The sequence below is a fragment of the Calidris pugnax genome, unplaced genomic scaffold (genome assembly GCF_001431845.1).
Source record: "Calidris pugnax isolate Ruff unplaced genomic scaffold, ASM143184v1 scaffold4, whole genome shotgun sequence".
Taxonomy (NCBI): domain Eukaryota; kingdom Metazoa; phylum Chordata; class Aves; order Charadriiformes; family Scolopacidae; genus Calidris; species Calidris pugnax.
This window is the reverse complement of record NW_015090781.1, coordinates 8,294,199-8,319,312: the sequence shown is the minus strand read 5'-3', so window position 1 is coordinate 8,319,312 and position 25,114 is coordinate 8,294,199. Positions and strand designations below refer to the sequence as shown.

Sequence of the window (25,114 nt, the reverse complement as noted above, 5' to 3'; positions counted from 1 at the left end):
CCTCCCCTGCAGAAAAAAAGCCCGGAGACTGCTTGTTTTTGTTGGTTCAGCTTTCTGAACAGTCCCTTTATTTCCCCCGAGCTGTGTCTGAAACATCATATCCGTGACCAGAAGATAAAGCAACATTAAGAACCCTAAAAGATCGTAAAGTGCCATAAAACTTCCCCAGGCCCAGATTTAAAGAACAGCATTTACTAAAGCATCCAATGCTGAAGCAGGATTTCTTATGCCACCTACGTATTGACAACGTACTGTCATTGTAGGGTCAATGTCTGTCTCGTTTGTAGGTGAATAGTTTGGATTCTGTTATATGTTATATAATATTAATGCTTTTTGGAGGTGATCTAAAGTAATGTTGTGTCCAGCAGAGACACTGGTCCCAGCACAAGGGACTGTCTTTTCTCTCTCTTCTGCTGCCTCTGGAAGTTACCTTCCCTCCCTGGCAGTTCCTGCAGGTATTTTATGCTGATCTCTGGATATTTCACAGATCAGAACGAGTGCAAAGGTTGGTGGAGGTTCAACCTCACCTTCCTTGCCTTGGAAGTCAGCAGGGAGAATTCCCATGCTTCTTTGTGCCATACTGTCCCCTTTTCCTGGGAAACCCCAGGTCTACCAGGAGACCTCTTGCAAGAGCAGAGTGCGCCTTGTTTGCAGTGTTAGAGCACTGAAGAGCTTCAAATAACCCTATTACTTGGCCTTTTTTCTTAGACAGACAGCTACCATTTCACCTACTCACTGAAAATTCCCAAGCTGTCCTTATTTAGATTCTGTCATGGTAAAAAACCAACAAAATCTGATAAAGACCCACTTCATCCACCTTTTTTTTCTTTTAGACATTATGTCCCACAGGGCAAATAGCGTTTCCTATTCCTAGAGGAAACACATCAATATTGACCCCTCCAACTCTTTCTCAGCAGTCCCTCACAGGCTGGACCAGGGACTGTTCCTAGCAATTTTTCTATTTTCCCAATGCTTCTAAGCGAAGATAAATTTGCTGTAGCTATTTTGTTTAGATAAAATATCATTCTCAACCTTAAAGAAAAACACACTGTGCAAGAGGAAATGTTCTCCTTACCTGTTATGCTGTTACATTCCTTAGCATTATTTTAAAAACTTTAAATTATCTGTTTCAGAGCCTGAAACTTGCTGATTTTTTGTTCCCAAGGCTCTGGCTTCAGAGCTACCATGTATCTGAATATCTAAACTACTTTTCAACTGACACTGTAAACTCATGTTGAAAAGATTCCGAAGACCATCTGCATTCTTGCCTGAGAAAGGTTTTGGGATGTATTTTGGTTGGTTTCCACTTCACCAGATTGAGGGACAAACATGCAGTTATTCATAGGAAAATTAAAAAATGGTCTTTATTGATTTCATACATCCATAACACAATTTATTTAATTCAAACAGCTGTAAATTTGACTTATGAAAAAAATATATTCCTCACTATGTCACAGTATTTGTAAGAAAATAAACTTACTAATTTGATAACTTAGCTTTAATAGTATGCACTTATTTTCTTAGAAGATTTCAAAAGAGTACATTAACTGGGAAAAGGGTTTACAACTAATCATTTATCAGCTTAACTAAGTAATTAAACTTACTTTTTTGAGCTAGCTACCAACTTTGATATAGGCTATAGAAAGTAGGAATATAAACATCACTGACATAACTCCAAAATACAAATCCAAGACTGTACAGTAAATAAAAAGGCACTTCTGGTTTCCGATTCAAGCAAGTATTTCCATTCTTGGCAAAATTCCTCACAAATAGAAGCTAAGTTACTGGAACATATAATTTTATAATTTCAACATTAAATTTTAGTGTTTTATAACAAAGCCTTGGCTTTAACTTTCTGTTGGTTCAAAACTTGTGAATCAACAACCAGACGTTTTTATTTCTGCAAGGAGAAAAACTGCAATACCACTGTTTCAGGCCATTCTATCAGTTAATTGTAACTTGCAAGGCAAAAATCTTTACAATGGTGCTTTAATAAAAGCATCATCCAATTACTGTTTGCCAATCTTTTACAAAGTTTTTCATTTCGATTTTTCTCTTTGTTACATTTACATACTATTCATGTAAATCATCTACAAATATTGATTTTTTTTAATTTACCCATCTTATGCTAGAGTGATAACTAAGTAAATTGACTTCCAGATTAAGCACAGAGCAACCATTAATAATCATCTCAATAATGTTCATAAAAGGAAATGAATATATTAGACTAAGAAATACCCTTTTAAATAGCTACAAACTTTTTCATCACTGGACATACCCATAATATGATGGTCTTTGGAAATTTCTGAGAAGGTTATGGTTCCATGAGCTAGCAGTGAAAGAAAAGATGGAGTCTCACAATTTAATTATTTTGTTCTTAATTTACAATCTGTTTTCTGGAATAAACCTTTATGGGTCAGGTAGCTGACTCTCAGAACATCTTCAGTAGCCATAAATCATGACAGCCACACTAAGGGAAATCAAGATACAGTAATTAATATGAGCTGTCAGGTCACCCCACAGCATTTATTTCTTCTTTGAAATCTTGCATATCGTCCATCCATCAGATACCCCAGCTTATACAATACAAAATCTAGTGTAATTACAGTTCTGTTATTAAAAATGTGTTACTCCAGTTTATAATCAAATCTCCACCCAAAACCATATCCTGATCTTTCATCACTGGCTGCATTAAAATACACTTTCAGAAGTAAAGTTCCTTGGTGAGCATAGAGACCACGCAGGGAATCTGCTTCTTCTCACTGAAGCGTGGATCATCAGACTGGGATTCAAAATTTGTGGCAACCACGTAGTTGACCCGTGTGAGGATCTGCATGATCTCTAGTTGTTTGCCATGCTCGTTCAGCACAGAGCACAGAGATTGCACAAACCAGGAGCCTCTTCCAGGATTCCTCCAGGAGTAATAACCTTACAGGAAAGACAGATAAGAAAGTATATAGGGTTATCCTTCCACTTTTTTCTTATTATCTTGTGCTGAAGCATGGAATTGCAGAGAGATACGTACCAATTCGTGTGAAAGATTCTGGGCAAAAAGTTAACAATGCACACAGAGAAAGTTTAATTCTTTTTACTTGTGTCACATATCCTACTTCATTGAAGTGTAGAATAATGTGTGTTAACTGTCCAAACCTCACGCTACCGTAGAACCATTCTATACTTTTACATTTGGGAAACTGCAAGAAGATCTCATGTTTTTCCCCTCGAATAAGTTCCATGCTACAACTGTTCCTCTTCCTGCCTTCATCACATATTCCACATACTCGCTAAAGTGGAGCATGGAAGGGCAGGATTCTCAGAAAACACTACTGCCTCCACCATCTGTAATGTCTGTGTCTTCTCACCTGCCAAATCTGGGCTTTCCCCTGTTTCTGCTGTAGCTGCTGTAGAAGGGGTGATACAACACACTTGGCTCCGCTGGGCCTTAGTGTTTTGTTCACCAATGTACAATGTATCATTAATGAAGGTCAGTCTACGATCAAGTCAATATGGGTGATAAATTTTTAGGCTTCTGTCCCCACTCTGACCCCCTTTTCTTTACCTGGCACTGTGGAATACGCAAATAGAAAATCTGCTTCTACTGGGATTTTGTATCTTGGATTGGCATCTGTTTCCAGAGAGTCATTTGCAGGTCCAGAGTCAGTTTGTATACCATCATCAAATTCAGAGCCTCTGCACGCCTGAAAGCAGTGAAGGCAAAGAGAACTCATCCAATAAGGAGAAACAAGGTGTTATAAAAATAAGTATTCGTTAACATTTTTTAATGGAGACAGTTTTAAGCAGTACTTTGCACATCTTAGAAGCGGAAATCGCCTTCTGGGGACATCTAATTGTTCAATGATAAAGCTACTAGCTTTCCCATTTTAAAACATACATCCCATACTGTAAAGTCAGCATCAGCTTATTCTAACCATGATTAATTTTACCAGCCTAGAGTCATCCTCAGCACTCAATTATGACAGAATGTCTTCTGTATCATGATTTCTGGATGTTTTCATTAGACTGGACTCCACATTCTCTTTGGTTCCTGCCATGCACTGCCGTAGCACTGCAGTCCACAGAATAACAAATCACATCCTGAGATCATCCAGTCCAACCCCCCTCCTCAAGCAGGGATGGCTACAGCAGTTGTCCAGGACTGTGTCCAGTTGGGTTTGGAATATCTCCACAGATGGAGACTCTACAATCTGGGCAACCTGTTCCAGTGGTTGACCACCCATTTCAAGTATATTGCATTTTTAACATTTTTTCATTTCTCTTTTATTCTTAATTTCCTCTTAATTGTGTGGTTTAGCAAAAGGGCACACTGGGACCACAGTCCAGGTTGGAGAGTTTCAGTTCTTCATCAGTAGCTTTGACTGGCAGCTTTTGCAAAAAAATAGCTTATGTAACAGGAGTTGGGAGCCTTTAATAAGATAATTTTAAAGGCAACAAAGTACCCATTCCAGACTTATAATTAAAAGAAATATCTCTTCAGTAGTATGAAGAGTCTAAAATAGGCACAGTTTTCACTTTGAGGTTGAGGATTAATTGGTGGAACAGCCTAGGGAAAACCACATCTGCTGCAACTCCCATACGTACATAATACCATGATAAAAAAGAGAATTCAGACCCATGGTATGCCAGTTAATAATGTTTGAAACAGATATCTTCAAAAGCTTAAGTAATATACAATTAATTATTTGTTAATGCAGTAAGGCAATATACATTTTTAGGCTACTGAGGGAGAGAAAAAAATATTTCTTTTAGCAGAATGCAGTAATTTGTAGAGACAGCCTTTATTCAGAGAGACCTGGACAGTATCATTTCTATTGATAATCATGTACTGTCCTCAGCTCTGTCTGCACACAAGGGAGTTTATCTTTCTGCTTTGAAGTTCATATATGACTAAGCACAAAGACAAACCATATACAAAATCACAATGACAGTATAGAATCATAGAATGGTTAGAGTTGGAAGGGACCTTAAAGATCATCAAGTTCCAACCCCCCTGCTATGGGCAGGGGACACTTCCCACCAGACCAAGTTGCTCAAAGCCCCATCCAGCCTGGCCTTGAACACTTCCAGGGACGGTACATCCACAGCTTCTCTGGGTATTCTATACATCTTTGAATCCTGTATATAAATCATCTTTTAAAAACAAACAATACAAGTCACCCATATTCAACTTCTCTCAACACATTTTTTCATAAAACCTCCAGCAAAATTCAGGAAGTTAACCTACAAGGCTCTTTTGGAGCAGACAACCAACCGAGCACGTGTTCCCTGCTGCAACAGTAGAATACTGTATTTACTTTAGGGCTATTACCTGAATGAAAAATAACTTGGGTTTGCCTACAAGGCTTTTACACTTGTCTCCTCTGAATAGTGCAGTCAGGCTCTTGATAGCCATGGGTCCATCAGTGCCATAGATGAGGCCTTCTTCCCCATGGCTCAGAAGGATACAGGCAAAGCAAGCGGCATCACTGTGATTCTCCTCAGCAGCTACAAACCAAATAACTTCTTAGTCAAAAGGAAGCAACATTTTAAAAGTAAATTATATTTAGCAAACACATTTTTCTGAGACTAAATATACATTGGGCCTCTACTGGAAGGCATAAGAAGGAGCAGATAAAGATGACACAACCCACTTGTTAGTAATGTGATAAGTACCTTGAACACGAGTGCATCCTTCACTTGACTTCGAGCCCAGCCCACTGGAGTCAACAGGCTGGACTCTATCTAGCATGACAAGGCTCTTCACCTAATACCCAGGACAGGCGCTTCACCTAATATGACAAGAAAACTGTGTATTTCTGAACTGAGGTTGGAGGAAGAGGTGGGGAATTAGGCCTAATCCATTCAGAAAGCGAATCATTTTATATAGAAAATAGCATGTAGTGGGGCCTAAGCAAACTGTTCTAATTTGACCTACTTTGAGCACGGAGTAGTTTCAGTGACTATGAGAGGTCTTTTCCACTCTAAGTTAGTCTATCATTCTAAATTTTTACCTTTCTTCAGTAATTTTTCCATATCATCACGGCTTCGGTCATTGTACGTGTGAACATCAAAGCCTAAGAATCTAAAACTCTTAGCTAGATCTCCAGCATCTTTATCAGTGCCATTGCGTGTCCCCATTCCTGCCAGAAAACAAAGAACGTTGATGATTGCACACTACACAATTCAAAATAACTCACATGTTCAAAAGTAAATTTTTAGGTTTATAATTGATAAACCTAAACAATGTCACGGTGACATGATTTTAAAAACAATCCTCTAACAGCATGCTCAGCGTTGAGAAATTGTGAGATTTGGTTTAATGCAAAACAATGCAAGGTTCAATGCTAATATGTATTTTTATCCTGAAAAATGTTGGCTTGTCTCCAGCACCGTGTAGCATGGGACCTCTATGGATGATCCTATCTCCTCTTGGTTATGCAGTGTAACACATGCCTAAAGCACCCCATGGAAAAACTGTTGAAAAGAATCCCACATAAAAGAAATTCTTCGGAGTAAACACTTCATTTCGTGTCTTTGCCAAGTGTATAGGAAAAGACCTATAAGGTTGACTATAACACAAGGATCTGTCTGCTTTGAAACCGTACATGGTCTGAAAAGTTAAACGCAGGAGTGTGAACAGCACAGCTATAGGTACTAGCTTTTGTAGCTCATAGCTGTAGCTCAGGGACACAGAAGTTGTCAAGCAGGCTGCAAATGCCAAAGTTCAAATTTCAAGAACACAGCCTTAAATTCTGGGACAAAGGTTCAGTTTGAAGTTGGTAGAGCAAGGTGACATGCTCTTTGAAACATATACTGCAAAGAAGCTGCAAAAAGCTGCCCTAATAATAGTGTTAAAGAACAGGAATAAATTGTAGGAACAACTATTTCTCAAAAAAGATAAATATATTCATTAAAATTCCATGTCCTAAAAATAAAATGCTTACTGATTAATGAAAGTATAAAAATTCCAAAGTCTGTAATGAGTATCATCAAAAGAAGAACGTTACCTGTTTTGTCTTCAAAATTTTTGTTGTTTATAATAATGCATTTGCCAACTTTCTTGTAGTCCATATTATACTGGAACGTGGGTGTAACAATTCGGTACTGATTACTGAGAGAGGACTTTGGCTGTTCTTCTTCTCCATTTTTCTTTTTTCTAGGTGAACCAAATGAAACTATTGTTAGTGGCCAGTCACATGCAGTGTGCCGATTAATCTTAATTCAAGCCGTTCAGGCAGCCCTACCCAACGTTTTTTCTTCTCTAATGTTTGTTTTCTTCCTTAGTATTCCAGATCAAGGCATAAGGATCTTGTGATTTCTCTGAAGTGATTACCAGAGGCGATAAGATTCCAATGATGGTAAAACGACTCTAGAGCAAACTGCAGCCAGCAGCAGTATATGCAGATCCTGACCCACAGATAAAACAAATGGCCTAAACACGAAGCCAGGCTGCCAGTAACCTTTTGCAAACTATGGTTCTGGACATATTTTACTATAAACAATTCATGGAAGGACAGACAGATCTTCCTTCATAGCTTTTTCAAGCACAAGAAGATAGGCAGTTCACCCAATGGTGTGACAGGATTTGTTTATTCAATCACCATCACCCCTAAATACCCTAAAGATTAAGACCGAGCACTAAGTAGTTTCTACTGATAAAGGTTGTATGTTAATTTGGTCTGACCAACTGCAGTCTGAACCTATGCAAAAAACTAAGCACATTTTAGTGTAATCATCTGAACCTCACTTCAAAAAACAAACAAAACCAATACCAAAATGAGCTAGAAATGTTCTCTGTTAATATGACTGTGCACTGATCTTTCTGCTATGTGCAGGCGTCTTACATTGGATTTGAAAGAGATGGAAATTGATAGCACAGACATCACTCACCAATTTACTCTAAATGAAATATTAAGAAGAAATCAATTACAGCCAGCATGCACACCTGAACTATAAGCACGAGGAACTCAGTAGTACTTGCTTTTAGTACTTGCTTTTTTTGGGTCCAAGCAGGTGGCTTTAGATGTTGGTAAGATCCCCTGAAGCAGAACCGAAGCCAGTGGGAGCCTATGAAGGGTCTGATTCAACCTCAGAACTACAAACAAGCTTTGGAGCAAGCCCAGCTGGAAGCAATGCTCAGGAAAAGGCAGAAGAAGTTATCAGCACCTCTCACTTACTTGGTCCAGCATCCTGCTTCAAATAGTATTTATTGCTGATGTCTGAGAGGAAAATATAACCTACTTTCGCAGCACAAATAATTGTATAATACAGTTTGGTTTTAAGAAAATTAGATTTTCCCCATAATCTCAATTAATTTAAGTACTTTCACTATTCTCCCTTGGACATCTTTCTGAAGAATTACTAAGCTATTTGCTTCAATAATAGCCTGTAGATATGAGATTGCTGTGAATTGATTAAATGTTGCCTAGATAATCTACTTTCTTACCTTGCTGATTTAACAATTGTTCTCTTTTAGCTTTAAGTATCCTCTTTTTGATTACTGGAGGACAAGACTAATTGGAAACTGTGACAAAGCTTCTGTAGGTGATGCATCGTGTCTAAATGCTACTGCAATTCAATTTTCAAACAGCTTCTTATCTTTGAGTGTCCTCATGTTCTGTTCTAAAGGGCCAAATTAAACAGCTGCACCTGGCGGGCTTTCTCTGGACTTTTTACACGTGACCATCCTCATTTCATCTCCTCTCTTAGACTTAGAGACTACAAAACAAGATATTGAATTGGAGCTGCTTGAGGATTTTGTCTGATACTCTGGAAGCACAGGTCTTTTCCTGGCAAATTGCAAGTATTGGTATTCTCCTTGCATCCTGCTTCTCGAGGGCTCTGGGAGCAATAATTAAATACGCTTTGCCTCAAGAAAAGATTTTAGCCATTTTAAAGAATTATCCACAGCTAGATGGTGTTAATATTACATTTGACTTTCAAAGAGATCTTGGATTCTTATTTTAGCCTAAAATTCCCCCTGGTCCTACATCATTAGACAGTTCTCTGGCAAAGAGAGAAAAAAAGATATTTCAAAACAACAAATAACCATTCTGGTGGATGAAGAGGCTAATTTCCTCAGTCCACACTGGATTCAAGTTTCTACAGATTTATCGGGTTTCACTGACTTCCTGAAAAAGCCATATGACTAACAGCAGATAGTACACACAATAGCATATTTTCAAGGTGATTGTACACAACTTTCTGTTTATGTCCAACCCATAAACAGTCGTGAACGCTCAGGACGGATCCACACGAGCAGCAGGGTATGGTGTTTGCACTGTCTGCTCTCCTAAAATGCTGGAAGTGATCTAATTCTAGTCCAGAAGTCACGCGGCCACATTACCCCACAAAAAGCCTCACTGGAAATAGCAGCTGGGGGTCAAGTGGCATAATAACGTAGCCACACCACTTCATTGAAACCACTTCACTTCCCAGTTCAATAGTTTGCACTCATTCATGCAGAAATACTCGGGAGTTTCAGGGATCAAGCTACTTCTGCTGGTATTCCCAAAAGTACCCCAGAAGCCCAGTGCTGGTCAATGTGAAGTGTCCCAGACCAGCCTTGCCAGTGCGGTACCACACAGAACTCTACCATTTCCCCATTCTTTTACAGAGGGTTGTGTGGTTTTGTTCTAAGGATTCCTTCCATGCTGAACAGGCCAACGAGATACTAAGCAACCACAGCATGCTTTGTGGGGTTACACCTATCATTTCTTTACTGGCAGACAACAAAAAGTTCCAGAAATCTTTTGGTATCCGTCCAAACTGAACAAATAAGGAAGCAAAGGTTGTGGAGTATGCGTATCCTGGGCCTGCAGTCCAAAGAGAAATTGGTTTTAAAGATTATTTTCTGTGCCAACATAGCAGCAGGCAATATGGGAATTGCCTGGCTGGACTAAACTGACAGTACAAGGTCCAACTCAGCAGTTCCAACAAGCTAAATCAATCCTTGTAGTAATGACTAATAAAGTAATAAATATGCAATCATCAGTCCTATAGGAAAAGGCCTTGTCAGTGACAGGCTGGCTTACAACCAAAAGCCAAAAGCTTTCCAGCTAAATTTTTGTTTTCCAAGCTTTGAATGGACACACTAAAATAAATGTTTACTGCTGTTGCTCCTACTAAGTTTTCTAATCGCAGTATTTTCTGAAAGGGTTTCCACAGGTTACTTATGTGCTGTTATAAAATGTTTTAAACTGCTTGCCCTCAGTTTTATTTCATTCTGCTTCTCTGACATCCAGCATTTTTAATTTCCCTCTTCTGGGTTTCCAACTTGCCCAGATTAAATAGAAACTTGAATTTTATGACTGTTTATTCTTTCTTCAGCTTTTAATTACAACTGTGATGTAAGTCCTCACTCCACTAATGGTCTCTGATCTTTCCCTTAGGCAGAAATAGTCTTCCTATCAGTGCTCTCACGTATTTCATGTTCTCTCCCCTCGGTCAAGAGTTCAGGAAAACTGAACCTCCACTCTGGCACCCTCACACAGCTTGCACATTTTCACCCTTACTGTGTCTCTAAATCCAGGCCATGGGGTTGACAACAGTATGTCTGGGAATGTGATTTCACCAAGTCTAGACTCAATCGGTGTCAACCCTGGGAAAATTATTATTATCAACTTCCCACTTTTCAAATATAAAATGAAAGTTACCCATACCATTTATTATTTTGTTATTGAACAAAGTAAAGCCCAAATTTCTTATCACCGCGAGCGGTTGAAATTCTGTCAAAGTCAATGGAGATGCATCACTTGCACCAGTAGTGAATTTGATCGTCTAAAGGACTGCTACTTACCACAACAAACTTTCTTTTCTGTTACACTGTGGGTAAATTATGTTTTCAGTATATACAGATATAAAGATTTAAGGATAAAAATATCACTGTTAACATTTGACTATACCTAAAGATTACTTTCAATAACAGTTTTACTGAAAACAGTGCCTCCTAGCAGCTGAGATTTCCTCTCTTTTGGCTTCCTTTCCATTGGCATCTCCCTGTATCTTCTTTGCTACCGTACATAACACACCGATGTACCAAGAATCCATGTGCAGGAGAACAGTTTCTGTAAGTGTTGCAGTCTCTCATCATTTCTCCCACCTGCTACAGCCAGGCTCTGGGGCTCAGCTCTGCCAGCCCTCCAGAGCAGTAAGTGTTTCAGTGAGAACCAGCTGCTTTACTTCACATGTAGCGTGACATATTTCCATGGGGAGAGTCTTCCCTTTCCATCACATTCCATAATTAATGGCAGCTGTGTAGTCTGGTATTGCCTACCTTTGTGCAAGGTGTAAAGGCCAGCGACTGTGAAAGGACCATCTGCTCTAAGAAAGTTGGTCTGCTGTAACTATCTGAACAGTACCAGCATGATGCAGGGCAAGTTCTCAAGAGAAGAGTGGATTAAATGGAAACATTAAGAAGAAAGCACACAATCTCTAGGGTAGAAACTGTTACACCAATCCACTTACTGAAACTCAACATGAACATTGATTAAAAAGAGAATGATAGCAACTGACAGAAGTAGAGCTCTTCTGAAAACATGAGCTGCTCGGCCTTAAAAGCAATATGACACGGAGCACATAGAAGAAACAGCTCTTCCTGGAAAAGAACAGTCACTTAAATCGCCTTACAGGATTAGATTAATATAGACAAATTTCACCATCATCACTTCCCATTCATAGGATGGGATCCATTTCTTGTTTGTTTTGGTGTTTTTTTTCCTGTTTGTTTGCTTTTCTACAAGGAAATTAATTTGTTAATCAAAATGAACTCTAGAGGGATATCCAGGTTTTGAAAAGAACTATAGTCCCTTTCTCTCTCAGGAAAGTTTGGGACTTTTGTTGCTGTATTAAAAAAATGTAAGGAGATTAAATATTCTACAATTACGATACTATTCAATTTAAGGAAGTAGACATGCAGAGGTGAGTGGAAAAGGCTAAACTGATTACATTAATTTCTATTCAAAGTACACACAGAGAAGAAGAGAACTCTGTCTTGCTCTATGAAGTTCAGTAAATTTGGGCTTTACTTGATATGGAATATCACAGGACATTGTGATAGCTTTTACTCTGGCACGCTTCTTTAATTCAATGTACAATCATATATAATTTTTGAATGACTGGTTTCTGTTAAAAAGAAAACTTGCCTAAAAAAACATGCTATCTTTACAGAACACAACATCTCAGGATCCCTGCTGGAGTGCTTTTCGGCACTGGAGAATAGTTTTATTCTAGTTTCCATCACATTGAGTCCAGGAAAGAAGATTATAGCAGTGCTACAGAAACAAAGTCCACATTACGAATCTTCTCAGGTAACACATCGACATCTCCTGGAACTTTAACAAACTTAACGTTGTGGGATGCAAGGCATCTCAAAACTGCAGTGCTCTTTATTCTATTGCAAACAACTGAGATGCTTCCCTCCCCTCATGACTATTAAATTTGGGGATCTCTTTAAAGGCTTCATTTGAACAAATTCTCCATTGAGTTAAAATACTGTGGGGAAAGTGTAGGGGACAATACATTAGTTTTAAGACCGCTGAAGAAACTTACGTGGCCTATATTGCTGATTTAATTTTATGCAGTTTGTGTGGTTCTATGCTGCACTTTCTGACTAAAAAAACCCACTCCTTCCATTAGTGCATGCACAGTATAAAGGGTGATGAGCAGTAGTCACAAACATAAGTGCTACATTTGCTCTCCTGGAAAAAAACCCTGGACTGGATTATTTTTTTTTTTTAATAGGTAGTTAGGTGACAGTCAGGAACAATGAAAATGCAAAGAGGATTGTGTTTGAATTCACAAGGCATCACCAAGCTACGTGTTGTAAAACTGAGTGTGCTGGAGACCAATTCAGGGTTATTCTTCCAAAAGAAGTGAACAGAAAACAGAAGTCATAAATTAGACATATCAAGGTTCGGTATTGTGTTCTGTGTTTCTACCTTAGTCTCAATAATTAGTGGTCTATTCATATGTCTGATCTTTTCTGATGATCATGCATTAATATGTCTCACTCCTATATAACCTTCTCTCCAAACTGCCAGCTTTAATACTTTTATCCAGTCTAATTCCACCATATTTAGTACACCTCTAATTACTGTACACTCTCCCCTCTTTGTATTTTTTTTCTCTTGAAACCTATTGGCAATAAGAAGCAAAAGACACTTGTTAAACCCGACTAGAGCTTTTTAGATCTTAAGTTCTTTAAGGCAGACTCTTTGTTCTTTGTCAGATCTGTTTTGGTAACGTGTCATGCAGATTTAAAGCTGCATGCAAATAATAGATTATCCTGTTGCCTTTTCTCATTAATACTGCATCAGGTTGGCAGAGCAGCAACATTTCTGGACAAGAAGAATGTGTCACTACTTGAATTGTCCTTTATAAAAATGAATATTATTTTTCTGCTAAAAATCAGAAAGCATAAATTATATGGGAAAGGACTAAGCATTAAGCAGAGCTAGACCACATACTAAAATTGTATTACACTGCATTTGATGGTGTGATCCTGGGTCATACACTAAGAAAGCACCATCCTAGAATCACAGAATGATATGGGGTTGGAAGGGACCTCTGGAGATCATCTAGTCCAACCCCCCTGCCAGAGCAGGTCCACCCAGAGCAGGTTGCACAGGAACGTGTCCAGACGGGTTTAAATATCTCCAGAGACACAGACTCCACCACCTCCCTGGGCAGCCTGTTCCAGGATTCTGCCACCCTCAAAGTAAAGAAGTTCCTCCTCATGTTTAGATGGATTTTCCTATGTTCAAGTCTGTGCCTGTTACCTCTTGTCCTATCACTGGGCACCACTGAAAAAAGACTGGCCCCATCCTCCTGACACCCACCCTTTAAATATTTATAGGTGTTGATCAGATCCACCCTCAGTCAAACAATAACTAAACAATACTAACTATATAGGAGGAAGTTCAAGTAAATTGCATACTTTCAGTTTCCCTACTGAAAGTGATTAGCAAATGCCTGATGACTTTGATAGACTAGCATGACCAAAACAACCAGTCCTTAGAAGGCTATTTTAAAAAATATGCTACAAATAAATGTCAAAAGAAAATTTTAAAAATTTCTAATATTCAAGTCAGACTGTCATAACAGAAAGTCTTCATTTAGAAGAGAGAAGAAAGTTGATCCTACAAAAATGAACATAAAAGTTCCACCTAAAGCATCTAAACATTATTTCACCTATCCTACTTACTATGGCAAAGAGGTGTCTTACACAAAAGGCATGAAAACTGAAAGCTGCAATTTAGAATAGCAAACAAACACAATACAGCCCTCTCCCCACAAACTCTAAAACACAGAAGTGGTCTTAAATACCTGTTGCCTCTAATGGTCTTGTTTTGTCTGTTAAAGAAATATTAAGTTGAGGTAAAACATTCCAAATTGACTATACCGGAGTCTACAGTTCATATTTATCAATGACATAAATTATGTGCAACCCTTGCATCTTCATATACTACTCTGCCAAAGTGCCTAAACCTTGAAAGTAATTTTTGGGAAGGGGTGGATGGAGTAAAGGGAAATGGCAAGTGTCCTTACTTGAACACCACAGCCCATAATAAATACGCCCCACTTTCCGACTGGGAACTGACCTAATAAAAGCAAGAGGACCAGTCAGGCAGTACCATAAATGCCTGTTTGTAACTGTTCTCAAGATCGGGCCATAGTTATTATTTAGCCTTCAGCTTCTTATAATAATTCTTCTTCATAATAAAAACCTGCTTTTGTTCTTACTGTGACATATGAACCACTACTGCTACAGATTTTGCTGGAAATTTGCAAAATAGAATGCTAGAATTCCTTTAAAGAAATCCTGGCATTTCCCTGTTTCCTGTGGCATGCTGTATCAGCTCTAACAGCAGAACATAAGCCATAAACATATTTATTAAAATATTTATATTTATTTATATGCTAGCTATGCTTTGCTCAGTTAACTTGACGAAAAGTATTAAACAAACCAAAATGCTCAGTTGGGAGGTAGGGAGTGTGTGCTGTCATCCACTAAGAGCCACTTAGTTGTGGTTTGGATGGAAAACCAGGTGTGAATTCTGCTTCTGTGATGGAATAACTTTGGGAAAGTAACTCCGCATCTCTTGGTCTTAGTTTTCCCATTACAAAATGGAGGCTAAACAAACCTATTTCTTAAAACAATTGCAGATCTCATGGCTTCTTTCCAGTATGTAGTACACTATGTATTTGTACAATACAAGCAAATTATCTTTCAACTTTAGTCAGAGAAACTAAATACATTTTAAATCCCTCATTATAAGACATTTTTCAGACCCTGAGCCTACTCTTGTAGCTTTTTTGTCCCATTTTAGTTTCAGACCCTTCTCCAATTAGGAGGGAGAATCTTCCCTAAGAACTTGGAAAACAGAGAAAGCCAGTCCAGGACAATGGGTAAGTCACTGCGTAGGGAAAGGAGTTGAGCTGTTTGAAAGAGCCAGCCTCAGAGTACAACTTTGGGCACTGGGGGTTGGACTACATGACTTTTAAAGGTCCCTTCCAACCCAAACTATTCTATGATTCTACTTCGTAAATTATACATCTTTGGAGTTCTAATAGTTACATCGAAATATGTCATCCTCTCCTTTTAACTGTGTGTTAGCAATGGCCTTAGTGCAATTCAAATCAAAACCCTGGCTGCAATTCTATTTATTACATACAAATGAAGCAGATGAAGTGCACTGGGGCTACGCCAGCTACACTTCATAAAAAAAAGTTTCAACACAGACTATTATGTCTAATATTATCCACATTTCACAACAGTCTTTGTGAACTTAATATTTTAAGTATCATTTATGGCCTACACGACAATTTTGTGGTGTAATGCTTGCGGCAGAGAGGACCAAAACAGAGCAAGTTCTAAACTCTCAACCATCAATTTGTACTTCAGCTTCCTAATTAGCTGCATGGTATCTGCTGTGCAGGCCTCACAATATTGTATGCAACACAATATTGAAACATTAACATTCAAAAGGCAAAATTTTACAAATAAAGAATATTGCTTGCTGAAAGGCTTTCTGCTCATTTCTGGAAAACCTGCACGTACACACCTTCCATGGGTGTTCTGGAAATTTAAATCTTGCATGAGCATGTCCCAGGCAGTATAATGTACATAGTCAACTGCCAATTATATGAAAAAAAGATTAAGCCTCTCTTATCTATCATAGGTACTAAGAGACAATTAACAGGTTGCTATATAGACTGCTTGGAAAATGAGTCAAAATAAACCACCCCCCCTCCCCAAATACTGTTTCTCAGTGAACACTGTGGCTAGGATTAGCAACTGCAAAATGCCAGTAGAGTTATAATTAGCTGGAAATAAGCACTGAAACCAAACTCGTTCAGGGCATTCATTCATGAGATTTCCAAACAGGTGGCAGAGAAGGAAGGAGATAAATAATGTTCTACAGTACCTTGGCTCATCATCAAACAGTACTCCACACTGCATCTGAAAAGAGCTTCAGCTTGTCCTCAAGAGCAAGTCTAATAGTCTTTGCTAATGCTAGGGGCCCACCATGCTCAGGGCTACATCGGAGAGTGGAACAGGATGCTCCCTCTGCTCAGGCCCACAGATTCGCATGTGTCAGCAGTGGGTCACGCTGGACTTTTCTATGGGGCTATTCAAACCCTCACAGCTATCACCCTGCAAGCTGAGGTCATGCAGGCCTGATCTACCTTTGCTGACGAGCAGAAAACAGGCTCCCATCGCTCTGATTCTGTCACTGTTCCTGTGTAAGAGCATAGGAAAACACCACAGATCTTGAGATGGAACAGCAGACTTCACTTCTTAACGCATCTTTCTTCTTTCTCTCAAAACCATGACTACAGTATTTGCACAATGAATATTTCTAAGATAATAATGCAAATTAACATGCACAGTTTACAAAACCTCTTTGTATTCTAATCCATGGAACTATTTCCTATAAATTTACTCTTGAACAGTTTTGGTTTATGATTAGTGATATGGTTGCTTAGCGATATGGTTTAGTGATGGTTTTTGATGGTTGGACTCAATGATCTGCAAGATCCCTTTCAACCTAGACAATTCTATGATTCTATGATTGTAAATTTGGCTTAATTTGGTTTCGATTCCTTTGAAAGCCTAAAAATGACACTATATAATAGCTTTCCTCCAAATTTTGTATGATGACAGCCCAGAGTTTGTTGTAACGAAGGAAACAAATTACTACACTACAAAGGAATATTGCCTCACAGTTGTGATTGCTACAGATACAGTTCATGGATAACCCAGTATTTCCTGTGCTTCACAAGATAAAGTCTCTAAAGAGACTGGAAACAAACACTGACTGTGAATTAATGACTTTTACACTTTAGGTCAGATACTATTTCAAGATACCTGGGAATTTCCTATGTGGTACTTCCAGTAAGTGTCCAAGGGAAAGTACAAGCACTGACAATTTTCACTAATTGCTAAATAATCCAACAATGTTCTTCAGAAGCTGAGTTCTGGATCTAACAAAAAATAAAAAAAAACACCTCTAGCTTAAAAGACAGTAATGATGAACATCCCTATTGCACTATGTTAAAATCTCTTTGTCTTTGTAGGAATTAACATTAACAGACTATAGATGCCAGAACCTATTGCTTCTGAAATTTTATGTTCAGCACTTTGGGGGAAAAAATACACTGATATTTAGCTTGTGCAAACCAGTATCCACAAACTCCAAACAAAATTATATTGTGACTTGGGAATTAGGAGAGTAAAAGGAAAGATCATAATCCATTTACAGGATAGACTAAGGTGCACAGTAATTTGATTATAGATATAAAGGAAACCTGAGGCTGAACCACGAGCTCAGTTCAAACCTCTGAGTTGCAGCCTAGAGCATAACTTCAGATGATTCATCAGCTGTTATTTGTTTTAAAGTAACTTACTATTTTTTATTCTACCTAATTTGAGGACAAATGACATACTTTTCTTAGCAGTATTTACTTTACTTTACTTTAACATTCTGTTGCTGAAAAACCTGTAACAGAACTGCATTTTTTATTTTAAAACTGTAAAAGTTACGATAAAAAAGATGAAGTATAATTCAAAGCATCATCTGGATTTGAACACATTAATTTCAAGGCAGAACAGCTGAATTCAGACAGTGGAGGCCAATACAGTTTCTTCATAAGCCAGCAGTAGCACTTTTTCTACAAAGAAAGCAATTTATAAGATCAGGCTCAGTGTTCTCAAAAGGCCCAAAAAGTACAAAATGGGCAACTCTGGAAATCTGCTATCAAACTCCCTAATAGAGTTCTCCAATAAAAGACAAAAGATGCCAAACGAAGATAAATTATCCTGTGGAGAAGTGAGACTATTTTTAAAACCTTGAGGAGCACATACAGCATGGAAAAAGAAAAATTTCTATGGAAAAAAAATTATTAGTTTCTAACAATCACATAAAGAATTCAAATGCACGTTTGGAATCCTCAGCTCAATCTTTGCTTAATCATTTTTTAAAACTGTATTGCACACAGCCTTGCCAGAGTGTATCCAGCTATTTCTGCTCAACTGTAACGCGCTCTAATTTTCTGCCCACATTTTTTGCAGTAAACAAAATTAATACCTTCCTGCCATCTAGTGGCTAAAAAAACCCCTGCACCAAACACAACTGGTAGCTATTAATTCATAACTTATTTCTTTCAACTTTTTTGCTCAGTGAACAGCTTTTGCCCCCCAAAATTAACTAAGTAATTTTCAAAGAAAAGGAAATACATAGAAGATAATTCCCCTAAACTGTGGTGCAGCTAGAAGAACCTGCCCACTCTGTGGCTTGTTCTGAGCCTCGTGGCCTCCATGGTAAAGCAGGCTCACAGACTTGTACAGAAATATGCTAAAGTGAAGAAGATTTTCCCTTACATCTGCTTACTGCTCTTGTTAGACAAATCTCCAGTCACAGCCAGAGAACGGTGAATTGGAGCTGTGAAGCTACTGGAAACAGCAGGTCTTTCTGCATGGCTTTGAATTTAGTTTCTCACTGCTCTGTTCTCGTAAAATAGATGTGCTTATTTAAAAATACAAATTACTTGTTTTCCTATTGAGCTCATATATTTTAAGCTAAAATAAATGAAATACTATGTAGAATTTCATTGAAAGTACTGCATAGCTGGTAAAAACTGGGTTGCTAAAGCAAAACGAGGGACTCGTTTATAGGGAGAGGGACTACAGTATAAAACTAGTCAATCTAAAGCTTTCTGGACATCTTATTTTACAAGTATTAATTTCATGTTGCCAAAATGAAGCCTTGGCAATCAAGGCATAGAGCCATGCTGGTTCCAGCTAAAAGTACATCTAGGCTAGTATCTGGTACTTGACTAGTACTGAGTTTTAAGGAAATGAACAAAAGAAATTGGATACAGGATACATTCTCACAAAATCTGATTTAGGAACATCTTGCACCAAAGATTTTAACAACAATATTCTCACTGGACTTTTCTTCCACAAATACAATTGATTTCTTCTGAACTCATGTAAAAACTTGTCATTGCATATCTTGTGACTTTTAAGTTCTACAATTGCATTCTGTGAACTATGTGAAAATACATCTTACTGATGAATGAATTGTTTTAAACCTACTGCATGAACTTTTCATTGGATGACCCCTAGATTTCCTGTGAGACACAACAAATGATCATTCTTTATTCGCTTTCTCCTCCGTTACATCATGATTTTAGATCATATCCCACCTTCCTTTATCCTCTCACATTCCTGTCCTATCTTCTTTCAGGCCAAAGAGCTTTAATTTCTGTAAGACAAAGATCTCATCACTGTGCTTGCATTTTTAAGAACTTCGCTGTCAACCAGCTCACTCCTCTTTGCAGTCATCACCTTCTTCAACAAACTCTGATAGATTCCTCAGACTTATTTTTTTTTTTCTTAATCTAAGTTGACTCTTCTCAATTACCTCACATTTAATCTGAGCGATTTTTTACTTCTAAAGGAAAATGTTTCAAATTGTATTTTCAAGGACTTCCCAAAAGATGAATGCCTCACACTGATGCATGGCCAAAATATTTGAAAATTTTCTTATAGGAAAAAAGTGACAGAAATGCTGATTATAGCCTTTCCTTCAGGAATGATTTACTTTGAGTTGCATAATTTAATACTAGTATTAGCATTAGTATTACTAATACTAATAGCATCAGTATAGGCAATTAGAATAAATTAGTAACAGTACTAATAGTAGAAGACCAATCCAGATATTAAAACAAACATTTTATTAAGTTTAAAAGAAACCTTTCCAAAGTGTTTGGCAAGATTTAGAAACAGATGTTACATTGTCTATTTTGCATGACGTGATTCTGTTAAAATTAATAATACACATACACATCATAAAACATATCTGAAGAATGAGAAAATAAAAGTAAAGTGATTTGCTTAACAGCACATCAAAAGTCTTCTAAGACTAAAGCATCTTCACTTCTCTCACACATTTGTTACCTCCATTAGACTCATACAATAAGCAGCAAAAATAAAATTATATCCTCCATGTACTTTCTCTGGATTATACTGTTCACTTGAATATGAATGTCCAATAGTAAAAAAAAAATATAATCAAAACCTCTCTGTAAATACAATAGTCTCTGTAATAAACACCTTTAATAAAATATTTCTAAATCCATGAAGTTCACAATGTGAAGAAGCCATTTGCTGATGTTCAACAGTATTTGTAAATTTTGCACATTCATTTTTTATCTTTTGCATTTTCAATCACATTTATCTAGTGTTTTCAAATATACAGACAAGCAGTACATAGTTCTTGCTTCCTATACATTTAATTAAAGTAAGCTTGTGCTTCAGTGAGACTACTATGTTTCAAAATGAAAGGCTTTTAATTTATTCTGTCATGGGTTACATGTCTAGACTCAGTGAGGGTTCTTTGTGCTACAACCTAGATGGCACATCCAGGCTTTAAACTAACTTAAATAGTCAGCAGGGGATTCCAATGATGCAGGAGATTAGCTGAGCTGAATGCAGTAAAATAGATAATTAATGGCATATTGAATTCCCCGCTCCACCAAAGGGCAATGTTTAAGATGAAGGACTGTAATTGATGCTAAATGAACTTAGTGGTCTCTTGACTACCAAATAAAGCTTATGGGAGATACTATAGGTCCCCCTATAGTAAGATAGTATAGCAAGATGGTACAGACTAGATACATTAAACCTATACAACATAAACTATCTCCCTATCCAGACCACCTATGACATTGTGGATATGGCAAACTAAACACCAAAATTCTATTAGAAGGGTATTATCACAGCTCATACAACAATAACAGGAATAAAAATAGTTACTTACTTTCCAAAAAGTGACAATCTGCTACTCCTGTCTGGCCTTGCGTCAACATCATCATCTTGGACTTCATCAGCCATCTCTTCAGTAGAGTGATCAACACGCTCATCTCCCAACATCTACAAATAAAGGTACAAGAACGTAACTGTTCCTCAATGAACACTATCATTTTGTAAATACTTCCATAAACCAAACAGTTACACCAGATACCTGTGAGGTTGTTAGTCAGTTGCACTGTATACTACTTCACCAAGTGAGAGTGGCTACAGACTTCTGGCTCTGAATTAACGTGACATTGCACACGTTTAGCTGTCAGTGTTACCAAAAGTGACTTGTCTATATCACTCTCAAAAATGCAGATAAGAGCAAAACTAAAAATCATTTTACAGTGAAATATCTTACGAGTAATTCCTAGAAAAATGTTCATGGTCTGGAAAGAAGTATGTTGGGAAGAAAGCAAGGACAACTAACATCAAAATATTTGTAACTGCAATCCTATCCACTACTAAGACACCCAGAGATCTTCTGTTTTTTACTTGCGTATACACAGTCAAATGTACATAAGAGGAAAAAAGAAAAGGATTATCTTCTATGGATGGGACCTTAGGCTTTCATTTCTCTGTTTTGTCTGTATCAACACAATACAAATTTTATATTCTTCTAATGATTAATTAACACATGTGTACAGTTGTTAGGAAAAAAAACAGTTGTGAAGTGTTTCTTGCAAATTAAAAGGTATTTTCATTACATAAAGCAGCCTCTTCAACAAATTGCTGTATTTCAGCCAATTTTTTTTCCCACTACTCTAATGTAAGCTTGGAACATCTTCACTCATCTCAAAAGCAACACAGGGCACCACTAGACAACAAGGCTGAGCTGATCTAATGACTTTTTTGTGATGATAAAAATGGTCTCTCTCTCCTTTTCCTCCATTGTACTGAGTTGCCCACTCAGGAAGGCTACTTAGATCATTAAGCTGGCAGAAAACTACAGGGAGAAATGAGTCATTTTTCCTAACAGCGCAGTGATCTGCACAAGCCCAGAGTGGGGCAAGAAGGCAGTGTGGGACTCCCACCCTCTCTCATGGTGGGGTGCACTGAGCCACTTTGTCCAACTCCAGCCCCAGGTTTTCAGGAAAAGCACCCCCTTCCCCATATTTAGGCAGATCAAACTTGCTTTTATTAATACACAGAATCATGGAATGGTTTGGGTTGGAAAGGACCCTAAAGATCATCTAGGTCCAACCCCCTGCCATGGGCAGAGACACCTCCCACCAGACCAGGTTGCTCCAAGCCCCATCCAGCCTGGCCTTGAACCTCGCCAGAACCTGGCCTTGAACCTGGCCTTCAGGGATGGGGCAGCCACAGCTTCTCTGGGCAACCTAGGCCAGTGTCTCACCACCCTCAGAGCAAAGAATTTCTTCCAAATACCTAATCTAAATCTCCCCTCTTTCAGTTTAAAACCATTACCCCTCCTCCTATTGCTGCACTCCCTGATAAGGAGTCCCTCCCCATGTCTCCTGTAGGTCCCTTTTAGTGACTGGAAGGGCCTGGGGCCTTCTCCAAGCTGAACAACCCCAACTCTCTCAGCCTGTCCTCACAGGAGAGGTGCTCCAGCCCTCAGATCATCTTTATAGCCCTCCTCTGGACTTGCTCCAAGAGGTCCACGTCCTTGTGCTGAGAAACTTGCGCTCAGCAGAGTAGATATCTTTACATCTAGATTGTAAACCACCCTGGTGACCTGGCAGCAGCAGCTGAGGCCGCCTGCCATGCCCTGTGGCTACATGGCCACCAGCATTACCCCTGCCCGGGTCCGGGACACCGGCCCGGGTTTTTGTGCTCCCCGAGAGCAACAGCAGCTCCTGAAAGCTGGAGCCTAGATTGGGCTTTGGCAAACAAACACATTTTTTTTGGTCATCTTAAAAAAAAAAATAAATGTAAGAGTGGAGGAGGCCGCAGGCAGGCAGTGTGAGAGGCTGCCCCACACCGAGGGGGGCCATGGGGGAAGCCACCCCCACCGAGGGACACCCCACCGCCGGCGCTTCTGCCCTCCCTCAGGACATGGCTGGGGAGCGAGTGCGGCCGCCCGAAGGGCCCACAGGTGCAGTGCGGAGGGAGAGCCGCCGCCTCCTTCCACCCCTCTGACCCCGGGATTCAGGTGAGATCGGCGGGCCGAGTCCCGGGCCCGCCGGCCGGAGGGGACGGGGGAGGAGAAGGCGCGGGGAAGCGGGAAGGCGGCGGTGGGCTGCGGGGAGGGCGGGAAGGCGGCGGTGGGCTGCGGGGAGGGCGGGAAGGCGGCGGTGGGCTGCGGGGAGCGGAGCGGGCAGCCTGAGGCGAGCGGGGAGAGAGGGAGGGAGAGAAGGAGGGAGAAAGGGAGGGCGAGCAGCGGGTCGCGGAGGGGAAGGGGCCAGGGCTTGCCTTGACGCTGGGCTCCGGAGAGAGGTCGAAGGGAAAGCGAAAGCGGCGGGGTGGGCCGGGCTCCGGGCCCGTCCCCCGGAGCGGGAAGGGCTCGGCCTCGGCCTTCGCCCGGAGGGGTTGGGGGAAGCGAGGGGCCCTGCCGGGCCGCTCCCCGGGATCTCGGGCCGGTCCCCGGGGCCTTGGGCCCTTCCCCCGGGGCCTCCCCTCGCTTCCCGGGTAACGGCGGCTTCATCGCGGCGAAAAGGAAATGGCCACGTTTTAATGGCTGTGCTGGGGCACACCCCCGCGAAAAAAAAGAGCCTCAAGTTTCATGGTGACACGAGATTGTCTAGATCTAAGGAAATTTTTTCCCCGTGTATAAACTTCAGTGGCATTTCCTTATCTTTCCAATTATTCAGTGTGTTGCATCTCTGCTAATTACGATATCCTACTGTGTAGCCGCCGCATCAGGCCCAGCAGTCCAGTACACGGACTGAAGATTGGCACAGTCTTGCTAATTACTCCTGGATGCGGGCTCCGATCCTGCAAAATCATACACCTCCCCAGCAGTGCGCGGTGTTTAACATTCACTACCTGAAGAGATTTACATCAAAGCGACATTTTTCCAGTGCAACTGCCTCATAATTGGCACCAAACACAGACACGGTAACAAAACAGCCTTTTGCTTCCCGACAGGTCACTGCTTCCATGTGATGGAGGAGCGTCTGAACGGCGCCGTGGCCCTTGCCGTGTGTCTGCGTGCTGCCAACAGGGCTGGTCTCTGCTTCCTGGGATTATGCCTGTAGCTCCTGGTTGGATATGTAGCCAAAATTTTCTCCTGAAAGTCAAACTAACAGAATCCCACGGTTCCTCTCTTGCCGTCTGCTAGGCTGCTTCTATTCAAGAAGCCAGCACCACTTCCAAATCCATAATGGATCGTTGTGGACAACAGAGATACTGGAAATGTTTAGATCTTCAAGTAAATGCATGGAGAGGAGATGAGAGAGACTGTGCCATCACCAGCAATGGGTGGCAGTGGCACCTGAACTTCAGGACATCCAAATGTGCTTTCCTGATGTTGTGCATGGGAGTTACCTAGGAAATCCAGAAGCTATTTGCCAGCTGTGACTTTCTGTATCTTGATGAAAAAGTTTATCCACTGCCACCTGGTCCCCACAGCCAAATTAGCAGACCTAGAAATGGCTTTTTTTTTCTAAAAGTCATTGTACTGCAGTTGAAAAAGTGGTACTATATCTGATAATGCTTGCCAGTTTTCAAGAGATTACTAATAGATTTATGTATGGGGAATTTCTGACTCAAACTGTTGATGAAACCTCTATTTCTATTTTCTTTTCATGTTGGTTTCTGGCGTTGACAAACAGAAAGGTTGATTCCTCAGTG

General features: G+C 39.7%; 1 protein-coding gene across 1 annotated transcript; it reads right to left on the bottom strand.

Annotated features, from left to right (window-relative positions):
- Positions 1-1,480: 1,480 nt before the first annotated feature.
- Positions 1,481-23,971, bottom strand: CASP7 (caspase 7). The gene is made up of 7 exons (XM_014958567.1): positions 23,735-23,971; positions 21,324-21,436; positions 7,005-7,153; positions 6,009-6,137; positions 5,327-5,502; positions 3,560-3,698; positions 1,481-2,928 (listed from the first exon to the last, which is right to left on the bottom strand). The coding sequence occupies exons 2-7, from the start codon at positions 21,434-21,436 to the stop codon at positions 2,705-2,707; spliced, it is 930 nt and encodes a 309-aa protein (XP_014814053.1). The 5' UTR covers positions 23,735-23,971; the 3' UTR covers positions 1,481-2,704.
- Positions 23,972-25,114: the final 1,143 nt, after the last annotated feature.

Bases quoted from the DNA above. Each gene is read 5' to 3' on its own strand.
- CASP7 (XM_014958567.1), bottom strand. From the start codon at position 21,436: ATGTTGGGAGATGAGCGTGTTGATCACTCTACTGAAGAGATGGCTGAT. The intron at 3,699-5,326 runs GTAATAGCCCTA...CACTGCTTTCAG, and splicing joins CCAAGTTATTTTTCATTCAG to GCGTGCAGAGGCTCTGAATT. The intron at 2,929-3,559 runs GTAAAGAAAAGG...CTTTCCTGTAAG, and splicing joins TGCGTATTCCACAGTGCCAG to GTTATTACTCCTGGAGGAAT.